This window comes from Astatotilapia calliptera, chromosome 23 (genome assembly GCF_900246225.1).
Source record: "Astatotilapia calliptera chromosome 23, fAstCal1.2, whole genome shotgun sequence".
In the NCBI taxonomy this organism is placed as follows: domain Eukaryota; kingdom Metazoa; phylum Chordata; class Actinopteri; order Cichliformes; family Cichlidae; genus Astatotilapia; species Astatotilapia calliptera.
This window is the reverse complement of record NC_039323.1, coordinates 8952696-8969400: the sequence shown is the minus strand read 5'-3', so window position 1 is coordinate 8969400 and position 16705 is coordinate 8952696. Positions and strand designations below refer to the sequence as shown.

The following is a 16705-nucleotide window of genomic DNA, read 5'->3' as shown; positions in this document are numbered from 1 at the left end:
AATACTTAAGTTGATTTAATAGGCACTCTCCTATAATCGTCACACATGACTTCACTACTTGTGGGTTCACCTAGACAGAGATAGTCTATACTCGAATTACATGCCCCGCTGGACATGCTCAGGTCCCAGGTCGCACTCTATAACCCATAACTCAGACTTCTTGTAAACTGGCAGGCAGCGGTGTTTTCTCAGCTCCCAGCACCAAACTGAATGAGAGAAGAAGTTAATTAGCAAATGAACAACAGGTGTTCTAATTACATCACCTGGTATTATTTCCTGATTCACTCTTGCCCACCTCTTTACCTGGTGCTTAAGTTTGCCAACCTAAGAACTGCATTGTTTTGTTAACTTATCTAGATTTAAGGTGTGCCTGGTCAAAATTTTACAGCCTGCCGTTGCTGTCTACGATATTTCAATAAAAGCAGGTTTAAGAGCCCAAGTAAATATTTCAGGAATGTTTTAAAGCCACATTTGTTAGTCAGTGTAGTTACTGTAATGAATCTTTGCTGCACTTTCACCTATTACTGTTACTCATTGACCTCATCCTTATCACTTCATGGCCTAAATAAATGGATTTACTGACCATACAAACATTTCATTAGTATCTTTACTGGACTCACAGCATAATTTTGGCTCAGCATCCAGTAAATTACGTGCAGCTGTTTTCACTTCATTAGTTTTAGATTTTTGTACGTCTGCGTGGTTTCATTTAAGATACAGTATATGAAGTAAATCTGGTATGATTCAACTGCAGTTTACATTTGATTAGGATTGTTGGAATTTTTTGGATTGGTTAATAGGCCGATTGCTGGTTTATGTGACCTTGAATTGTCACATTGTGTACTGCATATGTGACTAAAACACTTTACCAGCATTGACCTGACCTTCTTTTCCTTCTCCCTTCCTGTCACAAGCCTCCAAAACACAAATGTGTCACACGAATAGTTCTGTAACTCATCTGCTAAATGCAGCTTTCACTCTGCATTTCATTCCTGCATTTCCACCCGAATTGAACTCTCACTGAACTTCTTCATTATTTGGTTATTATGAAGGAATCTAAACTTTCACACTGCATTCTTGTTCCGATAGAAACTAATATTTGGATTGCGGAGTCAATATTTTAAAGTTCAAATTTACTCTGGTGTTTTGAATGGTTTTGTAGGGCATTCCACCACCTCTTCCTTTTCTCAAATATTTACAGGTCAATCTCTCTTAAGAACAGTTCTGCGAAGAAACTCAACTCTACTAAAGCTTCTCTAGAAGATCTACAAGAGACGTTTTGTCCAGCATTTAACAGAATTTTGACCCCTCATAGTAGCTACACTTCCTGCAATGTGATCTCTGCTTTTGAAGACAGTGACTGGCACTAAATATCTCATAAAACACTCATTCAAAATTTCTTTTTAAATAAATCTTTATTTAATAAGAAAGTGAAACTCCTTAGATTACTCCAATTTTTTTTTTGCAAGAGTTTCATGAGCCCAGAGAGGCAGCATTAACATTGCATGTTTTCTTCGTCAGGGTCGGGGAGTGACTCATCTCTTTCAGAAATGCAAGTCTAATGTTGGGAGTGCATCATATGTACAACCCAGCTAACATCACGTGTTTGCTCAACAATAATCCGCAAACTGAGCTACTCACGGCCTTAAATGGGACACATATTGAAAGCAAATGCCCCGGCTTCCTGACCACGTTTTAATTAGCTTAAAAAAACCTCCAGAGATACAAGAGTAAGATAAAGGAATTGCATGCTTATGATATACTCCCTGGCTCAGTTGTAATATGCCTAAAAATAGCATATATTTCCATGCAATCTTAGATGGACTTTGGCAGTGTTTGTGGCTAGCAACATGGTAAACAATAATCCGCTGAGGTGATAAAAGGGAATGAAAAAGAATTAAAAACCACCTGCAGAACATTTTAACTCCAGAGTTATCCCACAAAGTAAGGCTTTTTGTTTAGTTTTTTTGTTTTTGTGTGTGTCTGATTTCAGGATTTCAGCCGACATCCCAGCTGGTGCAGACTTAGTTTGACCAAAGGTGTGTGTGAGTGTATTTTGTGAGTGTATTTTTGGCTATTGATCACTAGTGATTTATAGACAACCATGCTTTATCGATTGCTTAGCTACTTTCACCATCACAAGATTAATTTTAAGCCATTTTTACCCCCAAAATCTGCATGGAGCAACCAGACTGCATGCCATACCAGTCTCAATACTACTAATAGGTGTAAGTTAAATATTTTACCATGGCCAATGTAATATTAACCATTTATAGGTCACAAAATAACACTGGTATTCATATTCTACAAAAACATCTTTGATAACATTTTATTTTGCGGAATATTGCATATTTCTTTTTTCTTTTTTCAGTACAATTGCTGGCTGTCACAACTCGTATACAGAAGGAGAAAACAACCGATGCAGTTTTGGTCGCTGTTAGCGGGAAGCCAGTTGCACAGAGACATGCCATCTTCAGAAGTTTTCTGATGACTCTGCGGTGGTTGGATGCATCAGCAGGGATGATGAGACAGAGTACCGGGCTGTGGTCGACTCCTTTGTCACGTGGTGTGAGCAGAATCATCTGCAGCTCAACGTGGCAAAGACCAAGGAACTGATCGTGGACTTCAGGAAGACCAGGAAACACTTGACCCCTGTTTCAATTCAGGGGGTCAGTGTTGACATTGTGGAGGACTATAAATACCTTGGAGTACACATTGACAATAAACTGGACTGGGCTAAAAACACCACAGCACTTTACAGGAAGGGCCAGAGTCGTCTCTATTTTTTGAGGCGACTGAGGTCCTTCAACATCTGCCAGAAAATGCTGAGGATTTTCTATGAGTCTGTTGTGGCCAGTGCGATCCTCTATGCTGTTGCATGCTGGGGGAGCAGGCTGAGGGTCGCAGATGCCAACAGACTTAATAAACTGATCCGTAAGGCCAGTAATGTTGTGGGGATGGAGCTGGACTCCCTCAAGGTGGTGTCGGAGAGCCGGATGCTGTCCAAGATAAAGACAATGTTGGATAACACCTCCCACCCACTCCATGACATGTTGGTCAGTCACAGGAGCTCGTTCAGTGAGAGACTGAGATTACCGAAAAGCACCACTGAACGACACAGGAAATCATTCCTGCCTGTGGCCATCTCCCTGTACAACGCATCCACTTAACACACTGTTTGCTGCTACAGCTACACATGTTTCTTTTCCAGCTATTTATTTATGAGTGACTTATGTATGCATGTATGTATATATATGTATATATTGTACTATTCTTAGTTAGCATATTGTCTGTCTTGTCTTAATGTTGGTTTAAAATGGAGCACTGTAACAAAAAATAATTTCCCCCAGGGATCAATAAAGTATTCTGATTCTGATTCTGATTCTGATTAATGAGTATAGATCACTGGCTGAAATGTAAAAGCTGAAAAATGGAACACAAATGTTTGAGGGAGGCCTACTTTATTAAGCAATGAAAAAGACTTGCCTGGAAAAGAGTTTGATCCCTGCTTGTCTGAATCTGAGAATGACAAAGATCCTCAGTGAAGCTTATCTTTTGTGTAAAATTGAAAGCGTAACATGTCACAAAGATTCCATTTGCAACAATAATGTCGCTTTAGTCTCACTGCATGGTGGCAAAAAAAGAATACAAACAGTTGGCTCATTATGGTGGCAGTAATCAGAATTTTAATTCACATAAAAAAACAACTTTAATAATCCTGCAGGGAAATTGCATCATGGGTAATTTTCATTACAGCTGTAGCCACAGGTTACAGTGATCTGTCTAAATCAGTGTAACCTTCCCTCTTGCAATGCAGACCCAGAATTTTCCATTTGGGCCTTAGCCTCGGCTGACTAGAGGGCAAGCCCTCAGCACTCCTTGGCTGCTGGACGCACAAATGATTTTTAATGTGCGCAAATGTAACAATTGAGTGAAACCACAAAGGTACAATGTGAAAGAAGTCACCAATGTTAACAGGGTTTCTGCTGTCAGGGCTTTCGGGTTGTTTTTAAAAAGAAATTTCACACAACATTTTAAAAATGACACTGCTCTGACTAATTCAAGGTCATGGAAGCTGTTTGCCTAAAAATGTCATCAGTTAGTAAAAAGTACTGAATGTTTTTGGCACACAAAGTCCAGATCCACCATTTATCATCCTCATCAGAGTGAATCTCAGAATCTGAGTTTTTATGGGCATGCACAAGGAGAAAACATGTCGCCGCCCATGTCAGTGAAAGTAAGCTACATTTTGTCACAGTTACTCAGACAGTGGACAGTGATTTTGCTCACATTGAATAGAAGTTGTAAAGCCTTTACTGCCAGTGCGTGCAGAGTTACTAAGTATGAGTATGCTCAGGGAAGGCAGCTAGGCAGGGAAAGGTCAGACTTAGTGGGAGGCTGTTTGTTGGAACAAGTATGTAGCAGTCTGGTGCCTACTGGCAACTTTGTGCTAAGTGTTGTTTTCTGAATCAGTGTTCATAGAAAATAAGTGTGTGTGTGTGTGTTTTAAATGAAATGATACATTTATAACAAACATATCTTTTAAAAAACCCAAACAAAACAGAACTATATCAGTAAAAGTGCACCTTTTGTATCAGGTCAAAAGAGCTTTTTTTCTGGCTTCCCATGTTTAATTTCTCACCCTGTCATGTGTAAGTATATGCCAGGCTCCTAATGAGGTGATTAGGTGTTATTAGTGCAGCAGAGCACACCTTTTACCCTGTTTAGCCCAGAGGAGGAACAACCTTTAAACAGAACAGAGTTATTTAGTTTTACCATTAGATCATTTTATTGGATTTAAGAATTTTACTTTCTTGTCTGTTTAATGTGCTCCTTTCAATTTAGATTTGATTTTTGAAAAATGTTTAGCTTTAAATGAAGTTTTTATTTTTTGTTTTTAAAACAATTATAATATAGGGGTGTTTCTTGATATATATATTTTGTTTCTAACTTCAATCTACATTTAATTTTGTTTTGTTAATTATAATACCCTTACTGAACTTATCATTGTAATAGGTTGTTATTGTTTGATGATTTTTGTTTGATTGGCTTAATTGAATGTTAATAGCTTTTCTAAAATATTCATTTACATATAGCTATAATTGTATCTGCTATTACTTTGGAAAGAGAGCAACAGATAATATAATATAATGATGATGTTATATAAAGAGTTTAGATAGTGAGTTGATAGAGCAGCCAGGCCTGCAAAAATTAGCCATTGTGGGTACAGACAAGCAAATATACTGGGAATTTAATTGTTTTTAAATAATACAATTTTCAAAGCCTTCTGTTTTTACCACAAGTGAATTAAGTGATTTTAATCAGTTTGATAAACATAAGCTAAACTGCACTGAACTGAAGGATTGTTCATCCTCACACAATCTCCTGAATATGAAAATAATGTTTATTGGAGATCTGAAATGTCAAATCTATCTGTCTGTGTGTCTGTCTGTGCATCTATATATATATCGATCTCCATCTCTTCAAACTTTCATATAAATTGGCTTTATACAGCTTTATATTGGCATTTTGACATTCACCAGCAGAAAAAAAGGGTAAACTAACTCAGTGACCAAGCATGAATAACACCAATTTATCTTGTGTCAGTTCAGCATCATTTTAAAATATCATTTTGTGTTGCAGTTTCAGACAACAACCATGTGCCCATGCAGACTTTACAAAAGCTGCAAAAAAAAAACCCTCGACACTGAAAAATTGATCATATCCAGCCACGGCCGCTGTGTGCTCAGTTGTTACTTAGCTGCTGTGGACCTTTACCCGTCAGCACACCGTAATTACATACTAGCCTGCGTATGCTGTAAAACCATCAGGACTGCAGTTAATAAGTAGATTAACCGGCCTTTCAACAGACTGGTGATGATGTGACTGCTAATGCTGTTAGTAAAAAGATGCACAGTTCACACTGTCAGAGACTTTCACCTGTGCATTCGCACAAAAAACAAAGGGGAAATGCTTCACACATGTATGCAAATGCTGACCGTAAGATGCGTGATTTGAAAACATCGATTTGGACTCGGACAAATGCACAGCACACAGCACTTACACTACGTTCTGTTCAGTAAAACAGGAAACATTAGTTAAGGACTGTAGATTGTTTTCTCTTATGAACAAAAAACACTGCAGTACTTCTGATTGCTGTCTATTTTTAAGTTCTTCTTTGGATGACGGTGGTGAGCTTTTTCCTCTCAGCTGAAGTTGTGGTAATTGTAGCATTTCAATATGCCATTTTAAATTAGGCTAGAGTACGTGCTTTATTGTTACTACGTATGCACTGACTACAGCTGTTAATTAGTGGCAGAGTGTATCCCAGAGTGTGCAGTAGTAATTTACTAAAAAAAAAAAACCCTGTCAAGTATAGTCATAGTTTTATAAAAGAGAGAAAGAGCAGCCTGTAATTGCAAATGTGCACAACGACACAGAGTTTTTAGAAATGTGAAGATGAGACTATAAGGCAGGTTGATGTAAAAAACAAACAAACAAAGAAAGAAAAAACTGTCAAAGTCATTTCCTGCTTCATTTTGTAATTTTTCTCATTCTACTGCATTCTATTTATGTCATTTTCTGCAACGCTTATCCTCAGTTATGTTTAATAATAAAGTTTTACTCTTGCATTTTCTTCTTTAGATTTTTACTTGTGTTGCTGCTGAGTGGTCCCTGTGTCAGTGTTTATGTTGTTCTAACTTTACTATGCACTGATCACTAGTGGTGAGAAAGCTAACATAGCGTGGAAGGCTCTAATAGCTTCTTCACAGCTTAAGGGTTAGCACTTTTGAGGTATTTTTACTTGTTTATTCGCCTTAATTTTTTACTCAACTGCTCACTGTGGTCAAGTGAGATGTCTTCTTTCACTCAGTTTATGTTTTGAGTAACACTGGAGTTCATCTTGTCTCATCTGTGTGTTGTCAGCTCTATTCAGTGAGAGCAATGAAAGGAGAAAATGCCATGACAACAAATAGCAGCAGCATGCAGCAATGACTCAAACAGAGCTGACGTGAGAGTAGTGGAAATACATTTGCTGCATAGAAAAACAAATAACAAATTCAGTAAAATTGCATTTTTATGTACTTATTTCATTGTTTATTTTAATTTATTTTTTTGCAAAGTCACCCTTAATGTTGCCACAGAAGAATGATTCCCAGTATCGTCTTCTGAGTGAGCTTATTAACTTAACACAGGAATAGGATCAATACTTGGCAGAGGTTAACACTCAAAACCAAGACATGTGGATCTGAGTCGTAGCAGATAAGGCAGAACTAAAAGTAAACTAAAAGTAAATTTCTAGTATTACATTCATATTGTGGTTGCAAATGAAAATTGATCCATGTCTGCTACTCACCAAAATAGGATGTCTCATCATTGGTCACTCATTGTCCAGTTTTGTTGTCAAGTTAAATATCATTTGTTTAGGAATTATTATTAAAAAAAAAAAAAAAAAAGGAATTATTATTATTATTATTATTATTATTATTATTTTTTTTTTTTTTTGGAAGTGACATCAGAAACAGCAGCATGTGACATCACGTGATGGCGGAGCTTCAGTTCATCCTTTGTCATCCTTTTTTTTTTTTTTAGGACAGGGGGAAAGAATGAAAGAAAGAGGGGGAGAGAAAGAAAGAAAACCAAAGGGGAGAAGAGACGGTGAGAAGGGGGGGAAGAGAGAAAAAAAAAACAAACAACAACAAAAAAAAAAACTACTGGGTCACCTGTATGGAGAGAAAGAAAAACAAAAAAAAACAGGGGAGACAGCAAACAACAAAGAGCAACATAATAATAGAAAAAAAAAAAAAAGCACCATCACAATAAACTAGCTAGTCATAGATATCAATAGTTACTAAATAATAAACGATATTGTGCAGCACGCAAGATAGACAGCGCACAGTGTGCTTTGAGGCAGCAGCCAAGAAAGCTGTAGTCCGCATCTGTGAATACCCATGTGTACACCTGTGTGCATACCTGTGTGGATCAGCATTCTTGCATTCCAAAGGTTTCTCCATGTAATGATCTGCTAGAGAGTGTGGGGAGCCACAGCCCTGTCCTCTATGGTATCAAGCAGGTATGGAGGAGATCAAAACTCCAGACATCCAGAGGCCCCCAGAACACAAGAGACCAAGGAAGACCCACAGAGGCGCAGCAGCGCCCCCCGGCCCCACAGAGCCCGGGACAGTCCACCCAACCCCACCACAGAGAAAACTGCACCCACCCCACCATCCACTCGTCTTCCAGACTACATGAGACAATAGACGCCCAGGCTGAGATCTTCCTCCACCTCTCCTGTATCTCCCCCTCCTGCAGAGAGTTCCTGAGGGGAAGAAAGCTCCTGCAAGGTGTAACAATCTCCCCCACCGGTTGAAGAGCCCCACAGGCGACTCGACACACCGGCGGCACCCTGCGCCAGGGATGGGCTCCCATGCACCCACCCGCCCACAACCCCGGCAACACACAAACCAGGACCCAAGGCCCCGAGGCCCAGCCAGGGCCCCGGCCCAGAGATGGAGCGCCCCCAGACCCTCACACCCATCCCGGACCCACCCAGGGGCAGACAGGCTACCAGGTCAGTAACCCACGTCCATCATCACAGACCCTCCCCTAGCCCCGCTGCACGCAGCCACGAGGAAATGGTCAGAAAAGAGCCCCCAACCGGACATGACCGCTACCCCGGGTTGAGCCCCCCAAGGAAGATGCCTCCGGGGAACCCCCCGACGCCCTAAGCCTGTCCCTACCCCCACACCAATCACAACATTGAAGGCGGGACCAAACTATGACCCCCCACCCCCACTAGGTGATGGAGCCGATCAAAGGAGCCCAGAGCAATTGATCTGATGTGGTGGCCGAGGCTGTATCAAAACTAATGTAATCTAATAGATAATTTCTATATTGGTTAGAATTAAGATTGTTTTTATTTTTCCAGTTCATGAGGACAGTTTGTTTGTTTAGGAATTAAAAACCCAAGTGATGTCAAGTTATTAGAAATATACTTTTTCTACGAGTCAATTTATATAGAAAGTCTGGGTAGTCCTAGAAACACATTTTATTGTCCTCAGCCAATCCCTTGAGTTGCCAAGTGCTAAATGAGTTTATAGCATAATGATGACCTTGAATGTTAATAAGTCACTTTACTGCTTGTTAGGAATGGAGTCCTAGAGAGATATCTCTCAAACTACTGAATATTTACCTTTGTTAACTTTCCAGGTCATAAAAGTGTTATTTTCTTAACTCAGTCTTCAGAGCGGTTTTTAAGATTGTTCAAATTCATCATGACCAAATCATAAACATACTTCTTTGTAAGTTTAATGAACATTTGAATATGTTCAGTGCATGCTAATCAAAGATAATGCCTTCTGAATGATGTCATATTGGAGAAAGTCATGTGGTGCTGAAGCGGCTGGAATATGTTACCCATGCAGACCCTTTGTAAACATTCCTGAGCCGCACTGAGATTGCTGACTGTGTTTGTGTGTGAACGTTTGTGAAGCAACTTGATTTGGATCCTAATAATAATAACTACTGTAAAACTGAATATATCTCACAGCTCATAAACCTTTATAATCTCAGTGGCTTTTGTAAGTACCATCTGTTCCACATAACATTTCAGTATTCATATTTACACTCTCATGCAGTGCTATTTATTTTATCATTGTTTTTAAGGGTCAGTTTAAAGTGCTCTCCAGCTTTTATTTTTGAACTGGGCAGCTATACCTAAAACATGTGTAACAGCAATAAACGGGGCAATAATCCAGAGAACTAAAGATTAAAATGTGCTACACTTTACCTGATCTCCAGAATCTAATACTGATAACAGAAAAGCTGCCAGCAACAAAACTTGGCTCACACACACGTTGTATCTGACTGCGCTCATTCTTCGGCTCCTGGTATGTCTGTTTCTCAAAGAGCAGTGAGGCACTTGTTGACACAAATAGATGAAATATCTGGACTTAATTATATGTTTATGTCACCAGCGCGCTCACTAAATCATCCTAATGTTTAACTGTAATGTGACAAAAACACCAGACGCTCATTAAAGCTGACAAATGGATGACGTGTACCAAGCTAAATGTCAGAAATTATAAATGCTCACAACTATTGAAAGTTTTAAAAGTTGAAAATACAGAGGCTGATATATCTGACATGATATCTCATGTGTACTAGTAATGATTTAGTAATATATAAAACCATAAAATGCAGGATTAAAGTCTCCTTTTGATCTGAATGCTCTGTACTTTAAGTCTTCTGGTACTCCTGGATGTCATAAATAGAGGACAGGCAATAATCAGGTGTGGGCGGTTGTGAGGGAGGAGCAGGTACTTTGATTGGGTTCATAAGATCAGTGGACTACAGCACAGGCAGAGCCACTATTGGCTGTCCTAGGCCTTAATTAATCCAATCTTCATCTAAATCTTAGATAAACTGATACTTTATTAACGCTACTTTAGAACTCATGACTCCAGCTTACAGGACATTTTCTTCAGAGACAGTCAACACTTTTTTTTCTTGACATTTGAAACAAATCAAATCAAGCTGTACTGTGACTGTACAGAAGCTAAACTTTGCTTGTTTTGAGAGAAGTTCCTCTTTCACACACTTGTTGTTCTAAGGATCATCAGATATGAAACCCAGCTACAGGACGACTTTTTTTTTGCAACCTTACAATGAATCCTGTGATCTCTCATAAAACATGACTGTCCTGCAAATAGATAAAAATGTCCCATCCCTAGTTAGGGATGGGACATTTTTATCTATTTATAGTCTATAAATAACTTGGAATTCTGGGTATGTTATCAACATGAGTGATGAAACTAAATCAAAAGTGACAATTATGCACTTGAAAATGTGTTTTCTTATATTTAGTACCCTTGAATGTACATGTTGCACAAGAGTGAGCTGAATATCAGATGAGTTGATACATATATCAGTGACTATAAGACTGTGTGATGTCAGTGAGATAACAAGATGAACATAATGACAACAGTGCCGTTTAAAAATAGCAATTTTTTATTTACAAATATTTCAGAGTCTTAAATACTGAGGGATAACATAAAATTTGCTAATAACGATACATTTGAAATGCTACAATAAACATCTGTATTTGAAATGTTGAAAAAAAAAAAAACTTAAGGCTCTTTCAACGTGTCTTATGAAATAAAAAAAAATAACTCATAACATTCACAACCATCCATAATTAACATATTACCAGCAGTAAATCTTATGATGTTTTACTAAAAAACATCATAAAACTAAACATCACATGGCCAACAACAGTCAGTTCATAATATGTGCAACACTTCTGTTCATATTCTCCACCAGTGTTCACTACAATGCTCAGTGTATCGCCCATTAAAAGGGAATCAATAATATATCACAACCTGAGAAGTGATGAACAATTACAAGTGTATCATAAATACATTATTGCATTTAGTTTTGCATATAGATACAAATTAAACTTAAATACACTAAAATTGTGTTCCTTTAGTGGCCTCCTTTGTGTCCTCATCTTTAGACATGGCTGGGTTATCGTACATCTCCAGACTTGGCTTCCTGCTCGTCTCAATCGCTTCCTCCTCCTCATTTTTCTTGCAGCACTTGCAGCATTTGCAGCAGCAGCAGCAGTGTTTGCAACAAAAGCTTGAAGCTGAGGTAATGATGCTATCCCACGGGGCCATCGAATGCAGGGGCCGGGGTAAAAAGTCCCAGGTACGGAGGAACTTGGGCAAGAAGCGTCGGCAGCGAGATTGCATCACATTGATAACGATCACAAAGATAATTAAAGCAACGAAAGGCACACCGACGCCGACCAGTACTTTCCAGCCAGCCATTGACAGACCAAAGACAGTCAGGGGGAAAACCAAGAAGACCAAAATCAGGTAGATGACAGCAAACCAGCGATATTTGGCAGTTTTGTTCCCTAGCCCTCTTGCCAACCTGATGGGCAACCGCATGAAAGGGATCGGGTACCACAGTGCAATGCCAAAGATGTTGAAGAAGAAATGGCAAAGTGCAATCTAGAAAAAAGCATAGAAAGATTGGATTTAAACAAGACAACCACTGTGTGATTTCAAATAAAAAATAAAGGATGGATATAATAAATGGATTTTCCTTTAAAAAGATTTCGTTTTGTTTTTGATAAATATATGCTTAAAGGGATTAAAGTTATTGTAATGCATCACTTGGAAAGCTGGAATATTTGTGCAAATGCATCAAAATAATTTTGTCTCGCTGAAAACCAAAAATGTTGTCGTGTAAGTGGTGCTGACAGAGTAGTGCCAAACACTGCATTTTCTATAACGGTGGATAATTCCCCCTTCATAGTAAGCACTAGGCTATTTCTGTATTTTATCACATCTCACACATTTAACTTGTTTAAGGCTTAAAGCCTGTCTAATAACACAGACTGCTGTGAAGGTCTGACAGTTTCTTTAGACCTGGTGAGTGATTCTTGGTGAATTGGGCAAACTGGGTTTGCTAGCTAAACTCCACAAACCACTGAGTGACATCTTTGTGGCAACATCCTTTTATAAACAGTCTATAGTCTGAACCAACTGACCAATGAGCATCACCTAGCAGAGTTGTAAGCAGGCATATGAGAACAGTTTTTAATTGTTTCTTACCTGCAGAGAGTTTTCTAGTGTTTCTCCAGGGCTAGCCATAGCAGCAAGTATAGATGTTGTTGTTGTACCAATATTTGACCCCAGCGTCAGAGGATATGCTCGCTCAAGGCTAATAACACCGATACCTGACAAAAAAGATAAACAAAATATAAGATCTGGTGACAATTAAAAAAGACAAACAAAAAAACTGGCGTCATAATGGCTTACCAACAAGAGGAGTTATAGCTGAGGTGAAGACAGAGCTACTCTGAACCAGGAAGGTCATCCCGGCTCCCACCAAAATTGCAACATAGCCCATGAGAAAGGTGAAGGGGAAGGGTAGGTCTGCCATCAAAAAGAAACACATGATGTGAACATTATATCTACATGACCAGAGAAAACAAGCATTTCATTCTTAATAGTAAATGTGTCTGAGCTTTTTCCATCACACAACAGGACCGCTCGACCTGAACGTGAGCCAGAAGCAACAGGAAGGCTGTGCCTGTGTCGCTCATCAAGCATCACCACAGAAGCAGATGTGCTGACTATCAAACAGGCTGAACATCACATGCAAAAGGCTCGTTGCTGGTTTTGTACCTGTGTTGAGCACCTTCTTGATCAGCACAGCCACCTGGCCCTTCAACATGGAGTTGAGCAGCTTGACGATGAGGATGAGACAGGTGCAGAGGACGAACAAAGACCCAGCCAGCAGAATGAGGCCCACGGCCAACTCTGACAAGGTCGTATTGGCAAAGATGTGATTACCTGCAAAGGATGGTGAAAGAGACAGACATTTAGAGTAAACTCTGGTAAACCGAGCTCTTGTAAATACTAAGAATTGAGAAACAAGCTACATAAGTTTATGATTTTATGTAAATGTAAACAAAAACCTTTCTAAACAAAAACCTCTTCAAGCATCAAACCATTTCATTTAATTGGAAACAGCATGCTTTGAAGAAGTGATCCATTTTATGGTCATGTGACACTTCAGCCAAACAACATGAATGGACCTATTGAGGAGGTAGACGGGTTAAGGGAGAGTATTTGCTGAGTCACTGTAACGTCTCAAAGGTGGTCATTGTCTCAGCTTCGGAGAATCTGGTCTAAAGAGGTTGATGTGGCCGAATGGCTCTCTCATATTTCACCGAGCTTTAGCAGATCAGGTAATCCTAATTGCTTTGTAAATTTTCTTTTTCCCACTTCAGAAATGGCATGGATGTATGCTCACATCTCTTTATGTAATTGGTAAAAGTCTCATTCATCTGGGTCCAAGTCTGGTTTCCTTCCTCCCAGCAGATGTCACCTGGTGGGCAGGTGTTCACTGTCACATTCCAGAAAGTCTGAAAGAGAAAGCAGAAAGTATAAGAACAAAAGCAAGCCTCGACGCAGTGGCTACTGTAGCTGTACGGCGTAATCTTATTCAACCTCTTTATGAGCTAACACAAGGCAACATTAGTCATCAAGAGAAAACCTGATCTAACCACAGCTTTATGTGTGTTTTTACAGCTGTAAATACTAGTTTTGTAAATAGGTCTTGTTGATTTCTTACCGTGTTGGTCTCTGTTTTGCACCATTTTTTTATCAGACTCTTGTTCATGCCAACCTTGTCATCAGTGGCAATTGCAGAGATAACAGATTTGTCGAGCTAAGAGAAGAAACAGTTTTTTTTAATTTTTAAAAATGGCAATCATACTTGATACTGATAACATGGCCCGGTCTTATAGTTACCTGGATGATGGATTTTGTCAGAGGGTCTGTGATGACCTTGAGCAGTTCGGGGGCGTCTTCTCCGGACTCGAGATGAAAAGAATCGATGATGAGTTTGGTGACTTTGTACAGAACGCCTGTGGCAGCTTCCAGCGGCAGAAGAATCAGGACAGAAAGCCAGTTGAAGAAGTCGTGGACTGTAGCACCAGCAAATGCCCTGAAAAACAAGAACACTCGGTCTAACATCTGCTAGAAACGGTTTGTAGAGTTAGTGTAATATCTCTATGTTTGCATGCTGTCGTTTACCTGCGGAACTCATTCCGATCTCCTGCCTGCATCATAGCCACAATAGTGTTGGTGACAGATGTTCCGATGTTGGCTCCCATAATGATTGGCACTGCCATTTTAACTTCCAGTACTGAAAAAGATAATCGACATTTCATTCACGTGTAATAAACTAACACTGCAGTCACTGTTAGTATTTTAAGATATATATATCACACATTAAACATTTAGATTGTTTCTCAGAATAAGCATTTTTGAAACTGTCACCTTGAGGTTCTATTGTGAGTTTACGACACATTTGTTTGAGTATACCGGACTGTAAAATGTGTGCACATGCCTCTTCCATGTATTTCTACTTACGTCCAGAGGCGACCATGCTGACCACGATAGAGGAGGAAGTGCTGGAGCTCTGCACCAACACTGTGACTAAAACCCCGATCACCAGCCCAGCCACAGGGTTAGTTAGCACCTCACTGTTTTTGAAGATGTCACCAGCGGCTCGGCCTGTACACACACGCACACACTGAGGTAAAAATACAGCTCTCCATGCACATTACATAACCTGGAAGTGGTTTGTTTTTGTTTGCTTATTTATTTGTTTGTTTGTTTGTTTGTTTTACCTCCCACTAGCTGGAAAGCAGAGCTGAGAACATCAAGTGAGCAAATAAACATGTAGAGAAGTCCAAGCAGCAGAACCAGCTTCAGAATACCGGTTAACACTCTTAAAATCTTCCCCTTTGTGTCTAGATCTGTTAGCAAAAAAGACACAAAGCACTGAATCAGTCTGGCATTGTGAAGAGATCCACGCTGTATAGAGCAGTCGCAAAAGCGTGCTGCCTTACCTGACCACTTGACCCCAGTGTCTTTCAGCTCTGGGAGATCCCAGGGATCCTCCGCAGCCTCCTCATTCTCCTTCACCAGGACCAGAGTGGAGTAAGCCGGTGGGAGACGCTCTTCTTTAGACAGAGACTTCTCATCTAAGAGAGGGATTGCGGGGGGAAATTGTGAGAAACTAAAGTTGCAATAACAGTTTGAGGAGGTCAAAAATATCCACAAGAAAAGGACATACCGATAGAGGAGGAGTTATCTCCCTCTACTTCTGGTCTAGGAGCCATGACTATCTGAGAAACAGAAAGAAGGCAAGAGTTTCAATAGTTTTAGTGTTAGTCTGTATTATTCACCTTTTCAAAAATAAAATGGCTATCCCCCAAAAGCAATCTATCACACTTTTTACTCTGTCCACTAAGCAGCTGTGCAATAGTCAGCGTAATCCAAGATGAAATTCTAGCTTTACCACATCTGTATCTGCTCAGCAGTTGATCATAATTAAGACAACAAAGAAACACAATAGTGGTAGCACTGTTACACCCGTGAAAGACAATCAGCAATAACATCTGTCCAAATAGCGGATATATTTAACGCAAGCCACTGAATCCTCCAGCTATTTCTCGCAAATATCCTCAAGATTTCAGGTGGCCTCGGTCCTGCCGAGAAAGATAACGATGGCAGCCGGTGTACGCACCTGCAGCGGAGCGCCTTTGTGTCCAGATCTGTGAGAGGGGAGCAGGAGGCTTCACCTGAGTTACCTGTTGCTCACTCCGAGGCTGAGTGCTGCTTTTATAGCGCCGCGCAGAGCGCACACCCGCACACCCGCTGCTGACAGTTCAAAGATCACGCACACATGTGCAGCAGGCATGCTGCATCTGCAGGCGGGGGCAGATTAACCCAGTTAGACATAACTTGAATTTCTGAGGGACTAAAAACTAAGACTGACACATTTCACGGTTTTCAACGGGGGAAAGATGGATTTTTTTTGGTGTTAATTTGTCTATTTTTGACTCGTCTTTCTAAAGAAAGTTTTTTTTTATGACCTTATGTTTTTGACAATGTCTACTATTAACCGTCTACTGAACTTATAGCAAAACAAACACGCAAACAAACAAACAAAATGTTTCCACCTGTCTTCAGTCTGTGGGCTGGGGTACAGGTGTAACGAACTCAAACATGCTCCCCCTGGTGGCATGAAATGGCAATTCTTCTCATATGGCAATAAAACCAAGTTAAGTTTCAAATAAATCCACCTGGAATTTTGTCTTTTTGATAATTTATTT

At 39.8% G+C, this 16705-nt stretch overlaps 1 protein-coding gene across 1 annotated transcript; it reads right to left on the bottom strand.

The window, feature by feature from the left end:
- Positions 1 to 11141: 11141 nt before the first annotated feature.
- Positions 11142 to 16211, bottom strand: LOC113016243 (sodium-dependent phosphate transport protein 2B-like). Its single transcript, XM_026158926.1, has 13 exons — positions 16117 to 16211; positions 15664 to 15715; positions 15437 to 15571; positions 15215 to 15343; positions 14955 to 15098; positions 14616 to 14727; positions 14331 to 14526; positions 14152 to 14247; positions 13831 to 13942; positions 13200 to 13367; positions 12831 to 12947; positions 12624 to 12748; positions 11142 to 12017 (listed from the first exon to the last, which is right to left on the bottom strand). Exons 2-13 carry the CDS (start codon positions 15707 to 15709, stop codon positions 11469 to 11471), a joined length of 1929 nt encoding a protein of 642 aa, XP_026014711.1. The 5' UTR covers positions 15710 to 15715; positions 16117 to 16211; the 3' UTR covers positions 11142 to 11468.
- Positions 16212 to 16705: the final 494 nt, after the last annotated feature.

What these genes read in the sequence shown, in the direction of transcription:
- LOC113016243 (XM_026158926.1), bottom strand. Translation starts at nt 15,709, where the DNA reads ATGGCTCCTAGACCAGAAGTAGAGGGAGATAACTCCTCCTCTATCG. An exon ending in CAGCATGGTCGCCTCTGGAC is followed by an intron (nt 14,728 to 14,954) that starts GTAAGTAGAAAT and finishes TATCTTTTTCAG; the next exon opens with TACTGGAAGTTAAAATGGCA. An exon ending in TGACAAAATCCATCATCCAG is followed by an intron (nt 14,248 to 14,330) that starts GTAACTATAAGA and finishes TTCTTCTCTTAG; the next exon opens with CTCGACAAATCTGTTATCTC.